The sequence below is a fragment of the Archocentrus centrarchus genome, chromosome 15 (genome assembly GCF_007364275.1).
Source record: "Archocentrus centrarchus isolate MPI-CPG fArcCen1 chromosome 15, fArcCen1, whole genome shotgun sequence".
Taxonomy (NCBI): Eukaryota; Metazoa; Chordata; class Actinopteri; order Cichliformes; family Cichlidae; genus Archocentrus; species Archocentrus centrarchus.
In genome coordinates, this window is record NC_044360.1 from 4,783,222 (window position 1) to 4,803,504 (window position 20,283).

The 20,283-nt window shown below is 42.0% G+C and overlaps 1 protein-coding gene across 2 annotated transcripts in view; it reads left to right on the forward strand.

Moving 5' to 3' along the window:
* The window catches only part of epas1b (endothelial PAS domain protein 1b), a 56,329-nt gene that overhangs the window by 16,398 nt on the left and 19,648 nt on the right, over positions 1–20,283 (forward strand). Inside the window, exons 1-6 of one of the 2 annotated variants that reach the window (XM_030747554.1) lie at positions 5,595–5,638; positions 7,274–7,464; positions 13,231–13,379; positions 15,165–15,252; positions 17,525–17,643; positions 17,839–18,041. In XM_030747554.1, the coding sequence (XP_030603414.1) occupies positions 5,610–5,638; positions 7,274–7,464; positions 13,231–13,379; positions 15,165–15,252; positions 17,525–17,643; positions 17,839–18,041 (779 nt within the window). In that variant the 5' untranslated portion in view covers positions 5,595–5,609. Of the gene's footprint in view, positions 1–5,594; positions 5,639–7,273; positions 7,465–13,230; positions 13,380–15,164; positions 15,253–17,524; positions 17,644–17,838; positions 18,042–20,283 lie in introns of those variants that run through there. The other variant, XM_030747555.1, reaches the window with a different exon arrangement.

The following is a 20,283-nucleotide window of genomic DNA, read 5'->3' on the forward strand; positions in this document are numbered from 1 at the left end:
TGTCAAGAAATCATGTTTCAGAAGAGGCAACTTCTTGTCTCTCTCAGTGAGACAATTCCACACAAGAACTACAGACACTGTTGAGCTGACTGACAAATTGTCTGCAGTTGCCCTCTCTCATAGCGAGAGATGGTCCACTTGATGTGCTCTCACGACTGAAACTACTTGGTCAGGACTCGGACGTCACGTTGTCATGCACTGTGTAACCATAAATAAGAGTCTGTCATGGTCTGAAATAGATGCGGTGAGGCCGCGGGCAAATGTGCTTCACTTGCACCAATAATGTTGTAATTGTACAGTTTAAAAAAAAAAAAATGGATGCACCAGAGGAGTCAGCTGTTGAGTCAGGTGTGACTTTTAACGTGTGTTTTAAGTGAATTTTTTTTCCTCAAGCGATGATTGAAATGCTTAACGAAACTGTAGAAAATGTAGTTTTAGTGCCTAAATCTAACCAAACAATGACGGATAAGGTAATGTAAATAAATATGGGATATGTGATTGCAGTATTGACCATCCCACATATCTCCTAATACCAACTTCTGTAGTTTTTTGTCTTTGCTTGTATCAGAAGATGGCCTTTTTTAACCCTTTGTGTTAAATTATGACAATTGTTGGTTAGGTGTACTCTGTTTTAAGTAAGGGTGAAGCCTTATTGGGGTGTACAGGAGACGGGACATGTCACATCCACTTGGCTTGCTGTGACTCACCCAGTAATTTACTCCACTATTCCCACAATGGTTCAAGTGGACATTCCAGGCAGGTTCAAGTACTAGTGGGACAAAAATGTAAATCATAGGTTTGCCTTAGGCCGAAGGTGAACTTTCCTGAAAGCTTATTTTCTTTAATGTGGAGTAAACATGTGGAGTAAACAGCTGAATAAAAATCAAAGTCACCGAATCCTCGGCCATGAAAGACTGAAGATGGAAAATGTTTACTTTATTTAAATGTTTGGGAAAAATGGGATAACCTGATTATCAGCATTGCTCACTGAGGCACTAAGCTGAAGTTACATTCTTCTTAACAAGATGAAATAAATCTGTCAGAGTTCATTTTTTTTACCGCAGGTCAAAGCAGACACTTTTTTTTGTTGTTGTAGGAAAACATGGTGGGAATGAGTTAAGGAATGACAAAATGAGAGGAAAGAGAAGGTAGGAAGAAGAAAAGTTTAAAAGTTTTACTTGAGTAGATGGACCTGACCTCCAAACTCTGGTGTGTGTGTGTGTGTGTGTGTGTGTGTGTGTGTGTGTGTGTGTGTGTGTGTGTGTGCGCGAGAACGAGGGGTCAGTGAGTACATCAGAAGGCTTCGATGCCCTGGTGAAGCGCTGTGACTCCCATTGTTTTGTGTCCTGAAATAGTCTGCTGGGACCTTCAGCAACAATGGCCCCGGACAATCAAAGAGTGGCACACTACACACACACACACACACACACACACACACACACACACACACACACACACACAAAAAGACAAAAGAACACACACATTCACACATCAAGGAGCTAGTTGAAGTTAGCTCTCCCGGTTGACTTGATGGAGTGGACTTAGTCTGCAGTCTGCTGGCTCATCAGTAATGAGGGTTTGGGTGATTGTCAGTCTGGGTTAATGAGTTTAAACCTCAGAGAGATGAGCAGGGAGATGCACTGATGGGACACACACTCGATGAGATAAGATAATGGTGCTTCTGTGCGCTGCCTTTCCTGTGAATTGTGTGCTATCTTGTCCTTAATGTGTGTTTGTATGTTGGATTTTGTAGTTTGTGTGTTTTGTGGATTCGTGATTTATGTGATTGTGGCCGGAGGGCAAACTTTAATTTTGAAATGTGAACCATTGCGAACACTCAAGCTTATTATGTTTTAGTAAAAGAGATGATTTGGGCCTGTCTTTATTAGAGCTTTGGATATAATAATGACTGTAAGTCAGCTTAAGTGATCTGATTAAAATTTTGTCTCTGGCTTTTACTGTGTTTTATTAAAATGGTTATTTTTTAGAAAGGGAGCGGTTAAACCTTGCTGAAAGTAAGGTTATAATGTGCAGTAATTGTATTTCCTTCAGAGCACTGATAGGCTACAGTAAATAGAAGGAAGACGGTCAAAATAAAAATGTATCCAATTAAAATGGAAAGGAAATAAATAGAAGGAATTAATACAATGCACCTATATTTATTTCTCCAAATTAAATTAAAAATACTATCAATTTATGTGACAAACTGATTAATGTCTAGAATTAGTATTTATTTATTTTTTTTATCTATGTTTATTCATTTTTGGCAGTTTTTGCCCTCCACAGAGGATGACTATCTCAGAAAATAGTTCTGATAATAGAAAGTGAAGAGTTGTTTTACTGTTTTTATTTCTATTTTTAATTTCAGATTTATTTAAAAAATTCTCAAATTGATAAATATTTAAATGTTTCACTTATGATTTAAAATTACACATCACCTCTGTAACACCATAGTGATCAGCTGTTAAAATAATTTACATGGGGTCACCCCAGCAGGTAGCACCACGTTTTTTTTTTAATTTTTATAAACAGTTAACACACTGACATTGTGTTGTCCAAGGGCTTTGTGTCTCTTTCCAGGGTCAAACCTGGGATCTTTTACCCGTTAGGCGAATGTGTAAACCACAACACTATGGAGCTACGCTTCATCACAGCATAAGGATCTACATGCACCTCCAAAAGTATTGGAACAGATCAACAAAAGTATTAAAATGAATAAGCATTAATATTTGCAAGCAAAGGATTTGTGACTAATGACTGCATGAAGTCTGAGACCCACTGACATCACAAAAATTTTGCTTTGTGATGCTTTTCCAGGCTTTCACTGCAGCCTCATTCAGTTACTCCCTCCAGTCTCCTCTTTAGCAGGTAAAATGCTCTATAGGGTTTTATCTAGAAATTGACAAGGCCCATCTAAAACCTTCCACTTCCTGCCCCCGATAACCTCCTTTGTAGTTTTTTGTTTGTTTTGGGTCATCATCTTGCTGCATGAAGGATCTTCGGTTGCATCTTTCTTTAAATGGATTGAAAGTTTTTGTAGACTTCTGAGTTCATCGTACTGCTGCCGTCGTGCGTGACGACATTGATGAGGATTAATGAGCCCATCCCAGAAGAAGCCATGCAAGCCCACCTGTGACATGTCCACTGTGTTTCACAGGTGAGCTCGTATGGTTGGGGATCATGAGCAGATCCTTTCTTTCTCCAAACTTTAGGCTTTCCATCACGTTGGTAAAGGTTATTCTATGTCTCATCAGTCCATAAAACTTTGTCCCAGAATTCCTGAGGCTTGTCTCCGTATGTCTTGGCAAATTCCAGCCTGGCCTTCCAGCTTTTCTTCTTGCTAATTAGTGGTTTGCATCTTCTGGTGAAGACACTGCACTTTTGTTCTGGAGGTTATTGCTGATGTCACTAAAAAGTAGTTTTATGGGTCTACACGAGTCAATACAAAAGGTAACAAGGTAACATAATATCAAATATATAGTAAGATGAATATTGGAAACCAAATAATTGTGGTCTTCCTGCACTGAGACTGTAAATCTGATGCAAGTGGTGTTTAAATGTCCTCATATGTATTTGTATCTGTGTGCAGTATTCTAACCACACACAACTGACATTTAGCTGCTGTTGTTTGTAACGCAGTGGTATGCACAATGGTTGAATGGTTCAAAGTAAACTTTCTATATGGGCTGCACAGAGATCCTTATCTCTTCTGTTTCTTGGGAAGTTTTCTGGTGTTTGCCTTCATCCAGAAAACTGTGTTTGTATTTTTTTTCTACTGCTTCTTTTTATATATATATATATATATATATATTTTTTTTTTTTTATAGCCCTGCATGTTGCAGTTCTGGTACAGATGTGATCGAGTCTGATTAAACCACATCATGTCACTGCTGACAGAGGGTATCTGAAGTTCAGCAGAGCCTCACCTCATCTGTTGTGGTTATCTTTGTCACAGAGCCTGCATACACATCTGAGGTTAAAAAGCTCTTTGTTCAGTTTTTTTTCTTTTTAAACTTGACCTGTTTTCAGCTCATGTTAAACCATAATTTGCTCACATCAGGTCTGTATGGAAGAGTTGCTTCTTAATTATCATATTTATTTTTTTTTTTTTGGGGGGGGGGGGGGTTAAATAATAGGGCCTGTTGCATAAATGTTGCAGGTTTTAAACTGTTCAGGTGTTTCCAGCTTCTGCAGAGATGATTCAGTGGATTTAAATGCAAGATGATGACACTGTGGCATTACCTTGCTTTCACTGTATTTTTATTTATGAGCACCTATACTCACCCAGCAGCATTCTTGTGTCGGTTGCTTCTCCCGTTCTTCTGACTTTGCGGCTTCTTCATATAAACCCGAACTGTGTTGCACAACTTTAGCAGTAACGTGCTGTGTAGACGGCGTCCAGGGACTGAAGAGTGTTGGATATGCGCTAAAGCCAAACCCCACGTGTGATGTCCTAATATGGATTGTTGTGCTGCTCTCTGGGATCAGCCATTGAACTCTAGGACTGTTTGTCTGTTTGAGCGTTCACATCAAAACCTGATGCATTTCTTTTCAGAGCACAGCGCCAAAAAAAGAAAGCATATCTGTGGAAAATTACCCGAAGTTCTGCTCGCTGACGTAATTTGGCCCGCTCTCGTGGAGGCTTTGTTGGCAGCATTTTTGCTATAGTGTGACCGCCATGAAAAGATTTTCAGATTGCAGTTTGATTGTAGGAGTAAATGCTTTTATCTCGGGACTTTACTGCTGCGTGCAAAAAGCGCTCTCCCCCAAACAACAACTGCATTAACCAGAGGAAATTAAAATAATCACCTGACTACACGTCTTTTTAACAGGTTTCCAATTCACATTTTATTTTTAAAGACCAATTTACATGTATTAAAAACTATTTCCCTCGCATGGAACACGGACTCCAAACACTCTGCGTCATCCTCCTGTCAGCAAAGTTCAAATTGAATTTTACTCAATAGATCTTGCTCAATCCAAATAAAAATGAGAGAGCTGAACAAACAACACGGTAGCTGAATGAGTCACCAATGTGATGGATATTTTTAAGATAATTTTTTTTTTTTTTTTTAATGAGTGCTGCCCTTTGAAGTTGAAAGAAGTCTTGGAAAAGACAGGAAAGTGGTTATCAGAGCAAGTTAATTGTGTTCTTAGACTATATTAATTTTAATTTTAATGTGATTTAAGGCTGGAGTTTGAGTTTCTCTTTGAAAGTTTTGGGTTAGGATAAAGGGTTAATGACTGAGATGTTTTGGATTGTGTTATTTCAGTGAGTCTGTGTGTTTCTAATAGATATACAGTGTTTGAGTTAATGACCATTAGCTCCACTCTGGTGACTAAAACTGCTTGTGCAGGAAGTGAAGGAAATGGTCTCACGTCATAAGAAGTTTCTCTTTTTCCTTCTCTCCATCCATCTTTCTCTTTCCTCCTGCAGTTCAACCTTGCAGTCTGTCTTTGCTCCTGCACGTTTTTTCTTTTTATTGCACTGAAGCTGGTTTGTGCAGCTTAAACCAACCTGAACGCCCATCACTGAACTGAACTGGCTTCCTGCTACATCTCAGGCGGGGACATCCCCGCTGTAGAGTGACAGACGCTGATCGGCATTGATGCAATATCAAAGACAGAAGCTGCTGAGGTGTGTGTGTGCGTGTGTGTGTCAACTGCTGTCATGTTTACACAAAGTGAAATTCAGGTTGAATCAAAGTCCTTTTTGAGACGAGTCTTTGCGCTCGGCGGCCATCATGGCGGCACATTGGGCTGTTAATTGTGCGGTTATTTTATAGTTAAAGGGATTATTCAAAGGTCACGGGGCATAAAAACTACATGTAGAGAATCTTTAGCAGAAACTGATTAAAACAGCTTTAAAAGTTTGTTGACTCTGCAACAAAGTAAGACTTAACAAAACATATACAACTGCATATCTTCGTGTAACTTTATTTAAAAAAGGTGATTCACGTGTCCCACGTTGCAAAGAACAACTTTTTTGTTGTTTCACTGATGTGTGTTTAATTTTTTTGTGTGTGACAGAGTGAATAAATGTGTGGGTTTTTTTTTTATGTGTATGTGGAAATATGTAAGTTGAAATGTGACATTTTCATTGTACCTTGGGGCTGAAGATAAGCTTCATAAACCAATCACTTCTTTGTGTTTATACTGAAAGTTGCATTGTGTTCGAACATGTGAGCGAAACGGGCACATTTGCTGCCTGTCGAATCACATGGGGATTTATGAGATTGAATCCTTTATGCTGTACTGTGCCCACAGCAAGGTCACATAGGAAGCTTAAAGACCCCAGACAGTGAGTGTATTCATACAAGATTAACTGCTGAATTATACAGAGGAATCTGAAAAATAATCATTAATGAAGAGCTACTGTATCATCGAGCAAACTGACTTCCAGAGTACCGTATTTTCCGGAGTATAAGTCGCACTTTTTTTCATAGTTTGGCTGGGGGTGCGACCTATACTCCGGAGCGACGTATATGTGACATTTATAACACATGAACCAAAATACTCCAGCCACTTGACATCTCCGTGAACCGGAGCTTTAAGGCAGTCTTGCATAACCTGTGGGCGCAGTGGATGATGGATGGAGAGCACAGCTTAACGGCAACTGGGAGAATGCGCCACCCAACTTTCCTGGAAGTCATTGGATGGATCAAGAAAACATGGGCTTCAGTGACAACCAAACCATCCTGTTGGGATTCAGAAAGGCTGGAATAATTGGAACTGCAGCTGACGACGAGTCTGACTAACGCGACACAGAAGAGGAAGCGGCGCTTCGTCTACGGAGTGTACAGAATTGTTTAGAAGTGACACCGAGGATGAAGAATTCAATGGATTGATGGTTTGGTTAACTTGTTAGTATGTTCTTTATACTATGGTTATCTGAATAACTTAATGTTACGTTACAATACCGAACACGTGTTCGTTGTGCGTCATGTAGCTGAATGTGCTACGTTAGCATAACGTAGGTGTAACCGTGTTCGTCCTGTTCTTTAATCCATTATTATTTTAAATTGCCGTTCATGATGGAATTTCTGCTCTGGGTCTCGGATTCTATCAACCCCCCCCCCCAAAAAAGTGCGACTTATAGTCCAGTGCGACCTATATATGTTTTTTTCTTCTTTATTATGCATTTTTTGGCTGGTGCGACCTATACTCCGGAGCGACGTATAGTCCGAAAAATACGGTAATCGTATGTTTCAGTATTGGTGTTCATTTTTAAATAACCATTTGCTTGTCTGTGTCTTGTTCTTTTTTGGTCCAGGAGCAGCTCGGAGCGACGTAAGGAGAAGTCTCGGGATGCGGCGCGCTGCAGGCGCAGCAAAGAGACGGAGGTGTTCTACGAGCTGGCCCACCAGCTGCCTTTACCTCACAGCGTCAGCTCTCACTTGGACAAGGCATCCATCATGAGGCTGGCTATCAGCTTCCTCCGTACACGCAAGCTGCTCGCCATAAGTATGAACACTACACGCACGCCTGCACATGCACACAAAAACATATGCGGATGGGTGACAAATTAAAGGGAAAAACCAGAACCCCTGATCACTGATCAGTTATGAACATGGTTTCTTCCAGCATAATGATGCTATCTGTAGAGAACACGGAATTGTTTGCCTATGAAAATGAAGTCAAACATGCTTTGGCCTTTGCTGTCAAATAAATGAGTCGTTATTAAAGATTTCGGACTGGAGTCGAGATGGGACTCCCCACCCCACCTCATTAAATTCCCAAATGAGGGGAATAACCTTTGGAGAAGTGTTCATCCCTCCAATTCCAGAGTCTTGCTCAAGGAGTGCTGAAGATGTTCTCTCAGCACATGGTGACCCAACACCTTACTAAGACACTCTATGTGGGTCTTTCCTTTAATTTGTCATGCGCATCGACATGCAAATAGGTGCAAGCTTCCGTGTACTGAATGTTAAATTGTTACACAAAGGAAAGAAAAATGCAAATGGTAGACCACTCCCTCCAGCAGCTTCTCTGACGTGTTATCACAGATCAGATTTGCGTCGGCATGTTTGTGTGTGTTGGTATGTCGCGTTGTCCAGTAAAGCAGGAAAATATCTGCTGGCGTCTTTCTTTGCACTTCTCCTCCTTCCTCTCGTCTTAGTTAAAATTAGAAGCCGAGGAAGCTCGACAAAGAATCAGACCTATTGTTCTAGAATTCCTCCACTGCGCTGGTGTCTCAAAGTGAGATCAGAGAACCGCAAAATGTAACGGCTAACATCAGCTTTCAGCACTGCAGCTTGTTAAAAAAAAATTATTTTTCCTCAATAGAGCTGTAGAACACGGGTTTTTATATAGATAAATAAAAACTGAAGTTTTGTATAATTTTTAAGACAGTTTTGTAGCAATAAATAACTGTCAGCTCAATAAACCCATTGTAATAAAATGCAGGAAAGAGGAAAGCACTGTGATTAATGCTATGGCTTACACACATCTGTAAATCTTTACACTGCCATTGGTCTATTCTTATGCAACTTTTGATTTTCTATTTATTGCCCTTTATTTATAATTTACTGCGCTCATTGTTTGCAGAGGAAGTAGTCGTGCATACAGCCAATGCTTCCTTAAACAACAATGATTGCTGCTTCCTATTTCTTCTGATTTATACACAGTCATTAATCAGTGCATTAATGTATCATTTCTTTATTCATATAGGCACTCAAATGGTTTTACTGTTGGAAGTTAAAGTGCAAAAACTACCAATAAAAACTACAAACAAATTTAATTCATCTTTGATAAATTATAGAATGTGGGTTCAGTTTACAATTTAAAAAAAGATAATTAATCAGCATGTTTTGTAAATGTTAAAACAAAAAACAGCAGTCCAGCAACACATTAATCAGGCTTTATGTCTGGGGTTAAAGGGTTTAACCACAGAAAGAGATAAAAATGTTATGCAAATGGTTTCAGGTTCAAATTCCAAGATTTTGAGATATCCACCTGTAAAACAGCTGCCTCCATCTAAACACAGTGGAAGTCGCTGAAACTCACTCAGAGCGGTGAAAACAGGGTTCATAAGGAATTTAGGTGACATGACCAATTAAAGTTATTAACATTTCCTGAAATTCCAGTACGGTTGTCAGATGCGCTCGCATAGATAAAGAAGTTTTTAAGGAGATGTTGGAAGAGGGGTGGAACTTGGGCGGGTGTGGAGGGGAGTGTATGTGTGTCAAGGAGCAGAGAGGTTAACAAGAGAGGAGAAGAAGGAGGAGGATGAGGAGGAGGAGGAGAGGGTGTGCATGGGGAGGAGCTGTAAAGGTAATGAGGGTAGGAAAGCAGTGGGTGAAAGGGGGGAGGAGAGGACAGGGAGATCCGTGAGATGCAGCTGCAGATAGAGCGTTATCGGGCCACTCTGATTGCTCCGTGATGGAAGGACAGATTGCGGAGGAAACGAAGAGCTCTGCCCATCGTTCGGCTGGTGCTGGCATTACCCCTGCTAGCCATAACAGCCGACTGCCGTGGCGCCAAACATGCTGGAATGCATGCTGACAAACACACAAACATGCTGTATATGCACCCAGGAGCACATATACAAGCTGCTGTAGGGAACACCTCTCTTATGTAACTTAGGTTCAGTTGGGACCTGAAGAACTTTGATGTACTGATTAGGAGGCACTCAAAGGATTCAGCTGTTTTTTTTTTCTCTCGATCCTGACTTAACATGGACCAAAATATTGTGAAACATATGTGGTCTCAGTTACAGCGGGCCCAGTTGCCTTTGGAGTGGAGAACTGTCCTATATTTTGGGGACTATAGTGGTTTGCTGTCCTTGGACCAGAGGGCCAGATGTTTTGTTTTCTTCTGTGTGCCATTTATTCTCATCCAAAATTCATAGCATATAAATAATTTTGTGCCAGAAAGTCTATTTAGTATATTTAACATTTTCAGAGTATATAACTTGAGAATTATCAGCATCCATATATTTTCTTATGCATGCTTTTATGACATTTTGAGGCTGTAGATCCCAGAAACAGTAGAGACTGCTCAAGCTAATGGGGATCAAAATAAATACTTTTGTTTTTAATGAATAATAGCAATTGTAGTAGTAGTAAAACAAAAGTAATAATAACAAAAAGTAATATAATAGGGGTGGCTATACTGTTACAGCAAAAAGGCCCTGGGTGTGTCCTGGTTCCTGTGTGGAGTTTCATCCTGTCTGCAGAGATCCTCTCTGGGTACCCTGCTTCCTCCCACAGGCCAAAGACCTGCCTGCTGGGTTAATCAGGCCCGGATTAAGGTGGGTCTGGGCCTCGGGGCAAGGAGATTGCAAGGGCCCCCCCTCCCCCCCTCCCGCTCCGAGCCCATACCAACCCCCCCCCCCCCCCCCCCCCCCCGACACACACTTCCCTACAAAAGTCTCTTTCTGCTCTTCCTTCGTGCAAAATCATCTACCACCTCATCAAAGTTCAGCTGTTGCACAAACTGTGATTCAATTGCAAGAAGTGAGAGGGAGTTCAGACGATTTTGGGTCATTTTCATCCTGAGCTAATTTTTTATTCGAGCCATTCTGGAGAATGACCGTTCCCCTTCACAGTTCGTAATTGGCAGAGTCAAGAACAGTCGAAGTTGCCATATCCTGTAGCCCAGGGGCCCTTTGATTGCTGTCCCCCTAGGCGCTCTAGTCGCCGTACCGCATAGCCCAGGGGCCCTTTGATTGCCGTTTCCTGTGGCACAGGGGCCCTATGGTTGCCATATCCCGTGGCTCAGGGGCCCTTTGATAGCCGTCCCCCGTGGCCCAGGGGCCCTCTGATTGCCGTCCCCCGTGGCCCAGGGGCCCTCTGGTTGCCATATCCCGTGGCCCAGGGGCCCTCTGATTGCCGTCCTCCGTGGCCTAGGGGCCCTCTGGTTGCTGTACGACATGGCCCAGGGGCCCTCTGGTTCCTATGTCCTGTGGCCGAGGGCCCTCTGACTGCTGTCACTCCCCCCAGGCCATTTCAGTTAACCCTTATAGACTAAAGAAGTACAACTAAAGAAGATCCTAGAATAGAGGGCTCTATCGCAATCAGCATCGACATCGGTATCTGGATTGTTGTTGGGCCCCCCCCTGGGCCCCCTGGATCCATGGGCCCCGGGGCGCCAGCCCCACTCGCCCGGTCGGTAATACGGCCCTGGGTTAATGGGTGTTTGAATGTGGGTGTGAAGGTGGGCACGAGCAGCTGTCTCTCATTGTTAACCTTGCGATAGTCTGGCAAACCTGTCCACGGTGTATCCCGCCTGTCTGCCGTGACAACCAGGACACGCTGCAGCACCCCGGTGATCCCAGCGATCAGATAAGACGTTAAGAAAACAGACTGGCGAAAAAAGAAAAAGGATAAATCAAAATGCCAACTAAAAAATATTTTCCACACACTTTTCCAAACAACAATTGTAACAGATGTGTTTGACATTAGACCCTAACCAATCCAGCCTCTCTTATGATGAATAATTAGTGAAGTTACTACTTTAGTGGCACATGCATAAATGAGACAACTCTCCATCTTGGAGATGCTCATATGGATCCTGCTGCTGTCAGGAAGCTGCAGGGATTTAATAAAGTCAGTGGAAAGCTTTACGGAAGTGGCAAAACCTTGGTTTCATTCATTATTGGTTTTTCTCTTGCACATAATTTATTTGCATTCTGTATTTGTTATGTTGTTTGATGACACCTATAGTAGCTGTGCAGTTGTACTTTGTTAGATTTAATTCTTAATATTTATGTTTTTGGTTCCTTTCAGGCATTTACTGACCTAACAAACCTTGCCTGACATTTTTAGTGAGGTTACACACGTGTTGCATGTGTTTCTGTATTTAATCTTTTCATCCCACTATCCATACAAACGACATTTTCTTAAATTGCTGGATTCATTTTCTTTCAAGGTTTTTTTTAAATCTGTATTTTTTTTAATTTATGTAATTTTAATAAACTGCAGAACAATTGTGACCACATCATCTATTAAACTCTGCTTTTGCACAGTAGTTAGATTAAGTAGCTCCCCGTTGGTCTTTATAATATCATGTAGCAACACTGACTTCCACATTTTTGCCCTCACATTTTAAAAACAAAATCCTAACCAAATAATACATGATAATTTGAGCCTCAGTCCCTGAAGCCCACATCGGAGCATAGGTGACATTATCAAGTGTTTCGCTTGTGGTGTTCTAAGGTGTAACACACCCTAAATGTTGTCTTTTTTTCTGTGAAAGCAGGCACCAGATAGCCTGTCTTTACAAATGGTGATGAACAGGAAAGAATTCCCACAGTCACATAATGTTCTGAGTTCACACTGTGAGAAATTCATTTTGCCTCACTGCCCTGTCCCATTCATTCTGTCCGGTGTGACTGGACAAATGTCAGAAAACAGAGGGGAAATGATTATCTTAGCAGCAGCTGTCCCTATCAAGCTCTCTGTTCTGCTCCCCATTACTGTGAAACGAGGGCAGTTACGCAACCAAAGAACAACACAGAGAAGAAAAGTGCAACTCGGTCCAAATGACTGGTAATCACAGTTTAGTATTTAGGCCAAAGGTGGCGCTGGTCTTTGGACAGGGCCTTGAGAGTCTCCCTAGCTCCCTGGGGCCGATGTGAAAGCTCTGGGTCCCCCAGGGGCTAATGTTATCTGGGCCCAGCTCCAAACTTAAACCCCGGGCTTTGCTGGGAGCCTTCAGAGCTGGTCTCTCTTATCTCAGGGAAACACACTGAAGGAATTGCAAGCTTCCCACCCTCCACCCCCATCAACTACTGGGCTTTGTTTAGCGTGAAGCCAGCGTCTGCACACACACACACACACACACACACACACACACACACGCCCTGCCTCTTGAGCTGCGGCCAGTTAGAGGCTGGAGGTGTTTTTTTTTTTTGTATCAATTAGCTGAAACAAGACACTGTGGACAGACCGGAGTCACTAAGTGTAAATGTTTGCATATTGCACTGAGTGTTTCTGAGCATAGTTGCAAGCTATGTTCTCAAAGTGGGCATAGCTTGAGCAGTTTGGCTGCAGTTTGTCAGGGGCGAGGATCAGAGGTGGCCGGAGACGCAGGAAGAAGCTCCAGTGGTTTGTTTTGTCCCCGAGCCAAAGATTCAAGAGGGAAAACAAGCCCGATGCATGCACATTAACACACACACACACACACACACACACACACACACACACTTACAGTGATATCCATTTATAATCAGCACTGAATGAGAGAAACAATTTGTGAGTGTCTCCTGTTTGCTGCCTCTCCCTCCAGGCTGCAGCAGCAGCAGCGGCGGCGAGGACAATGGACAGATGGACAGTCTGTACCTGAAGTCTCTCGAGGGCTTCGTCACCGTGGTAACGTCAGATGGTGACATGATCTTCCTGTCCGAGAACATCAACAAATTCATGGGACTCACGCAGGTACGCAACCATTAAACAACACCAAAATAAACAGACGCATGCAGACACTTCAGCATCAGATCAGCTTCTAAATGCAATCAGTTCCTATTTATTTGCAAGCCGTTAAGAGGGGGTTCTGGGGGGGGGCAGCATACAGGCACGTAGGCATACATAATATAAAGACAGATAATTCACTCTCTCTTAATAACATTATACTCTCCTACTCCTGACTTATATAGACCAAAGTTCGGACTACATGATTTCATCCTGTTCGTGCCCTGAGCTGGACAGCGTTAAGCATCGGTACAATAGCGGATGCCTTTTTTATTTCATATCGTGAGTCACTACGGACAAAACTGGGTACACTGATAGAAGGACAGTCACGTCAGACTTCCATCACTTTTTAACCAAAAGGAGCACAGAGAGCTCTGCCAATAGTTACGTTTTTTTTTCCTACAGCTCAGCTTTGTACAGCTGTAAATGTAGCAAAGCTTAAGGTGAATGATGTCAGTGTAGTCAGGTGGCAAGATTATTTTCTGGTCACCCGAGGCTTTTCTGTTGTGAAATGTGTATGTTCTCCCAGTGCCTTTGTGGGTTTCCTCCAGCTTCCTCCTGCAGTCCAAATACATGCATGTCAGCTTAGCTGCTGATTCTAAATTGGCCATAGGTGTACATGAAAGGTGGATGAAACACTCAAAGGCATTGACTAAAATGCTGAATGAATATAGGTGAACGTGGCTTGTAGTCTAAGTGCTTTGCGTGGTCAGTAAGACTAGACCAGTCCAGTTTACTAAAACATCATCACACATGACTTATCTGTCTTTTCCCTGGAAAACAAAATATGTGGATAGATTTGCTTCTTTAACTTCCCAAGAAGATTGTAAGGAAGACATGGCAGGCAGGCAGGAGAGAGACGTGGAAAGAAACGGGCCGTCGGGAGAGAGGGGTGTGTTTGTGTGAAATGCCTCACATGCCACCAGTGTGTGTTCAGCCAAGATGATGAGGTTCAACTTTAAACACAATGTGCCCCCCCCGGCACCAACTTAAACAGCAAATCGTAAAGGAGAGGAAGTTTACTGTAAATGATGAAACAAAAGGCCTTCTCTGTGGCCCTGTGCTGCCGTCAGCTTTATGATTTCAGGCTGTTTGTTTGTCCCTTCTGCATGAACTCTGTGTCCCTTAAGTGAATTTGTGTTGGGGGTGCACCAGTATTGATGCCAACCATCAAATTTTAAAAATGAAATATCAAAATCATGCTTTTAATACACAGTGTGATGATGATGATGTAAATAACTGTGGAATTGTTGTTTTTTTTATAAACTTTTGTATCAAAAGTTTCTTTCTTCACCCCCTGCACTGCTGCTCTGGAACAGAAGGGGAGATTGTGAACACATTTCACATTTGGTTGGACACAAATACTCTCTTTGGTGTCCACATTAAATTCCTTCAGTGCATTCATCACATATATTAAATGGAGCAAATATAAACTGGACGTAAACTGCAAATTGATGGGTTGTCGGAGGATTACAGTCACAAGCTGCTAATCTGCGATGATGAGCTTTTGTTTCAGTGTTGTGAAGCAATCTGTGTTTCTGGGGGTGACACACTTCCTTGGAATTGTTGCCGCCATTATTCACGCTCACTACCCACTTGTTCGTCTCTTTATCCCAAACAAACTGCTGTTGCTGGTGCCAGAAAATGAAAAACGTGCTGGGGCCGGCTACTGTAAAACAGTTACAGAAAGGATACGTTTGTTTTCTTTATTTCATGTTTCATATTTCAGGATTTTTTTGTTGTTGTTTTTAGGTGGAGCTCACTGGTCACAGCATATTTGATTTCACCCACCCGTGCGACCACGAGGAGATCAGAGAAAACCTCAGTCTGAAGACGACTGGTCAGTACACAATCTCGCCTGTACACATTATCCTAGGCGCGCACGAGTGCACACACACACACACACACACACACACACACACACACACACACACAGTGTTGACAGTGCTTATCAGCATTGGCCGCAAAACTTGCAAGTAGAACAATACTTTATATTTTATAGACACGTTTCTGTTTAACACACTTTCACTCAAACTCGTTGACAAGCTTATCGTCCACACTTGTTTTTGGCCTGAGAAGACATTTGTCTGGTGTTTGTGTTGCTCAACCATAACTATATGGAGTAAAGACATGCTTGTGAGTGTGGAGTTTGACATGAGAGACACTTCATTTCCTGGTTCTGAGGCTGCAGCTCCAAGGCTGAACTCTCACTTGTGATGTAACAGCTTGGCATACTTTCCAAGTCCTGTCATGTAAGGTCAAGGGAGATGATGACTGTTAACTTTTTTTATTATTACATTGTGACACACACACAAATAAAGTCTTAATACACTTCATTCCAACATACACAATTCAGCCACGTCATTAAAACAGTCTGCCTAATATTGTGCAGGTCCTCCTCGTGCATCTCTCTTTGCCTCGTGTGCATCAACAAGCCTTGAGCTACCAAGACCCTTATTGCAGTTCACTGCTTTCCCTTCCTTGGACCACTTTTGGTGGATGCTCTCTACCGCGAATCATAGACCTGCCATTTTTGGAGATGCTTGGTCCTAATCAAAGGTGTTCAAATCCCTACCCTGCCCATTTTTCCTCGTATGAACCAGCAAACTTCAAAAGCTGAATGTAAACTTGCTGGGTTATTCTCTGCAGATGCTCATGCAGACAGCTGTGAACATTATGGACAGCGAGTCTGACTGTAGTCCATCTGGAAGATGGACAGTGTTGGTGTGTTGTGGTGAAGCGTCCACACGATCACAACAAATTTGGGTGGCATCAGTGCTGACTTAAACACACCGTGCATACTTGCAGACATGAAACTATAGCTTGGGTCTAATGTAGCCCAGCCCTTGACAAGTACTTTTGTAATGATATTATAAATGTTATTTAGTTCACCTACTAGTGGTTCAATATTGTGGCTGACCTAGTTTAGAGATGTTTGCCTGTCTTTAGTTCAGGGGCTCGTAAAAAGCAGGCGTGAGGACAGTGATATTCCACAGTACTGTGAGAGCTGTCTTTCTATCATTTGACCAAAGTATTTAGTAGACCCTTAAACATCTATATCCTCTGAGCTTACTCAAGGTTGAAAAATCTCAGTTCTCTGAAAGGCTAAGTCTCTGTAAACGTCTGTTTCCGAGCCATTTGACTCTGCTGCTTTTAATGGTGGGACAGAAATTATCTATGCAAAACAATTCAAAATATGGCCACGGGCTGTGGTTATTAATATTCTGTATCTGATAAGTCCAGAAGAAAAAACATGAGATCAAATGTTCAAAGGTCACACAGAGAGCAACTCAAAGAGAGACACAGCAGAGGAGTCTGTGTGTGAGAGCGGCTGTAAACCGCATGTGCAGAGGCGAAGGAAAGACGATAAGAGCTGCTACCATGAAGAAGAGCAGACGAGGAAATGCAGTGAGAGGAACGGGACATTATGGGGTAGAGATAGTGAAGCTAGAAGTACATTCATGCTGCCTGTTTTCTGACTGTGAATCTGATTTTTACTCGTTCTCTCACTTACACACACACACACACACACACACACACACACACACACACACACACACACACACACACACACACACACAGAGTCACACTCACCAAGCTGCGGTTGATAACTCTTATCAGCAGTGACCACAAAACACACAAGCAGAACAATGGCTTGTGATTTATAGACCTTTTCTATTTAATGCACATTCACTCCACACTCATTCACATCTGAACATGAACGGGCTTGTAATTGGCCCGGGGAAACATTTATGTGGTGTTTGTGTTGCTCAAGTGTAACCATATGGAGATAAAGACACACTTTTAAGTGTGGAGCATGACAAAAGACACACTCCTTTTCGCTCTGCGGCTGCAGCTCCGGGGCTGAACTCTGACCGCGTGATGTAACAGCTTAGCCTACTTTCCAAATCCTCTGTGACCGAGCTGGAAGGGAGATAAAGGGAGTGAACTTCCATTTCATTATACTGCCCCAAAATAAAAAGACACCAAACTTTGGTTTGACTCTCCTGATATTTACAGGATTCACACATTAATACAGTGGCATCACTATATTATGTGGCCAATATGCTACGATGAATGAAAAGATTTTCTGCTGTTTCTGTGGTCTCCAGGAAGTGGCTTCGGTAAAAAAGGCAAAGAGCTGAGCACAGAGCGAGATTTCTTCATGAGGATGAAATGCACGGTGACCAACAGAGGACGCACCGTCAACCTCAAGTCAGCCAGCTGGAAGGTAAAACCCGCTGCATATACAAAGCCTGTTCTGGAGACTCAAACTATTACTGCATGCATGTGTGTGCAAAAGTTTTTCACTGCAGGGGTATCTGAACAAAAATGACATAAGAATACACCGCCCACCCTGTGACCTCCAGCTTCATAGCTACACTGGGTAAGCTCCATTTTCACTCCTGCTGCTCCCTCCCTCCAGGTGATTCACTGCACTGGACACCTGAAGATGTACAACAACTGCCCTCCACGAGTGCTGTGCGGCTTCAAAGAGCCTCCGCTCACATGCGCTGTCCTGATGTGCGAACCGATCCCACACCCGTCCAACATCGACACGCCGTTGGACAGCAAGACCTTCCTGAGCAGGCACAGCATGGACATGAAATTCACCTACTGCGACGAGAGGCAAGCAAAAACACACGCACACTCATACACAAGCAACTTCGGGTCGATGTGCATGTAAGGAAAACAGCGTATTTTCACTGAGAATTTAAACTGCAGCAGTAAATAAATAAAACTCCAGCTGAGAAATATTATGTAGAGACTTTTAGGATTCCAATACTCACGGCCAAATTTTGTCAGTGAACTAAAGGTGCACTTACTTCTTATTAACACACATATTATACATACCAGAGAATCCTTAAGAAAAGATACAGATGAAAGCTAAAGAGCCAAAGCAGATCGCTTATTTTTGCTGTTCTCTTTACATGTTTTGAATTCTTATTCACACCTACTCTTCATATTTGGTTTGAACCTCAGCAGAGTTCAGTAGAACAGCAGAGTCACATTGTGGACTGCTGCCAATTAAAACAAAACCCTTAAAAAGACACACACACACACACACACACACACACACACACACACACACACACACACACACACACACACACACACACACACACACACACACACACACACAAAGACTTTTGAGTGACTGCAGTGTGTTGACTTGGCAGGGATGTCAATAAGCAATGAAAGTTGGTGATGAAACCCAAATTAATAAGATGCTGTCAGAGCACGCCAAGTGTTAATGATCATGGATTGAGGTGTGGACGGCAAAAGCATTTTAAAAACTGCCAAACATGATGATGTCTGACAGTGTACCAGCTGTCACTCTGTCAGCATGAACGGCAGCAACCTTGAACCTAAAGAACTGCACAGTTTGCACCCAAATATTTCCTTCCCACTGGCACCAGGAGGGAACACGACGCATTTTCAGATTGGAGTTACGCAATCACACGCACGCAGATCTCTAATCTTATCAAGCTGCTCATGCAGGAGAAATGTTTCTTTTGTATACTGCATGCACAGGTCTGTGCGTGACCGCACTACAAACAAGAGCCCATTTTCTTTTTCACCCTTCTTAGTGCAATTTAATAGCTGCCTAAACCTTCTCTCCAATTACGTAAATGAGTTTATTGTAGGTGGGTCGACCTGGCTCAGCAGAGACTTACACTCATTAGAGGAGGGACAGAAAGTTTCTTCAGCTCTTGCCTGGCAGCGTGAGAGATGGAAGAAAGGAAAAGGAGGACGGAGGGGGAAAGAAAAGAGACATCACTTAGAAACAATAGGTGTTCAAAGAGTGGTAACAACCACAAGTTTAACCTTAAACTATATTTGACCCCCCAAAATTGTTGTTTTCTTCCCTCAATATCCCTATATTTATAATATTCTGTAAGTACAGTAAGCAAGTTTATTTCTAAATCTGATATTTAATTATACAATGAAGGATGGGTATTAGCTGATTATAATCTGCAGTAAACTGTACATGTTTGTTGTCTATAATTATATATTACCTCCTATATATAATTATACCTTCACAGCTTTAAAACATGTTCCACCTTCATGTTATTTTACTGATAACAGAAGGTATTACTTTATTATTTTAGCTATTTTGTTAAAGGGGAACTTTTATGTGTGCATATATATTATGCACTGTTACAACAGTGGATGCTCATATTAAACAAACAAGTTTGTGTACAAGTAATGTCCATGAACCAAATACTCAGGCTGCTGTAAACCATCAGTTTCATGCACTTTTGCCACTCTTGGCACTATATGGTGTCATAAAGAGAGGATATTCCTAATATGGTCACATAAATCTGCTGTTCAGACCTGTTTCTGTCGCAAACCAATCAGGAGAAAGTTGGGATGTTGGTCCTGAGGATAAACGGAGGTCTAGTAAACAGTAGAAGTGAAGTACAGTAACACGGATAAAATTAGTGTACTGTGGATTTTCATGTTTATGAATTTTAGAGTTTTGACTCAAACATTGAAATCATTGGGTAATAGGCCCCTCCCCCTTTGGGCTAATTGTCAAGTCTTAATTTTAGATATGAATGTAAATTACGTAATGAAGAAAAAATAAAAAAAAATAACAGGAAATACTGGTATTTCTTCAACATGGAGAAAATAGGTGGTGGTGGGGGGGGGTCACCATCATAATCATTTATTATAATTTGAAGCTGTTTTATTTGTGTACATATTAATGCCTTTGTTTATGTTCTGTTCTTAATCCATTTTGTCCTTTTTGTGCCTTTTTTTGTTGTTGTTGTTGTTTTTAAGCCGCTGTGCCCCTTCACTTCCCTGTTCCCTCCAGGGATTCATTTTATTTCCTCCCCCCTTTCCCTCCCTTTCCCCACTCTGA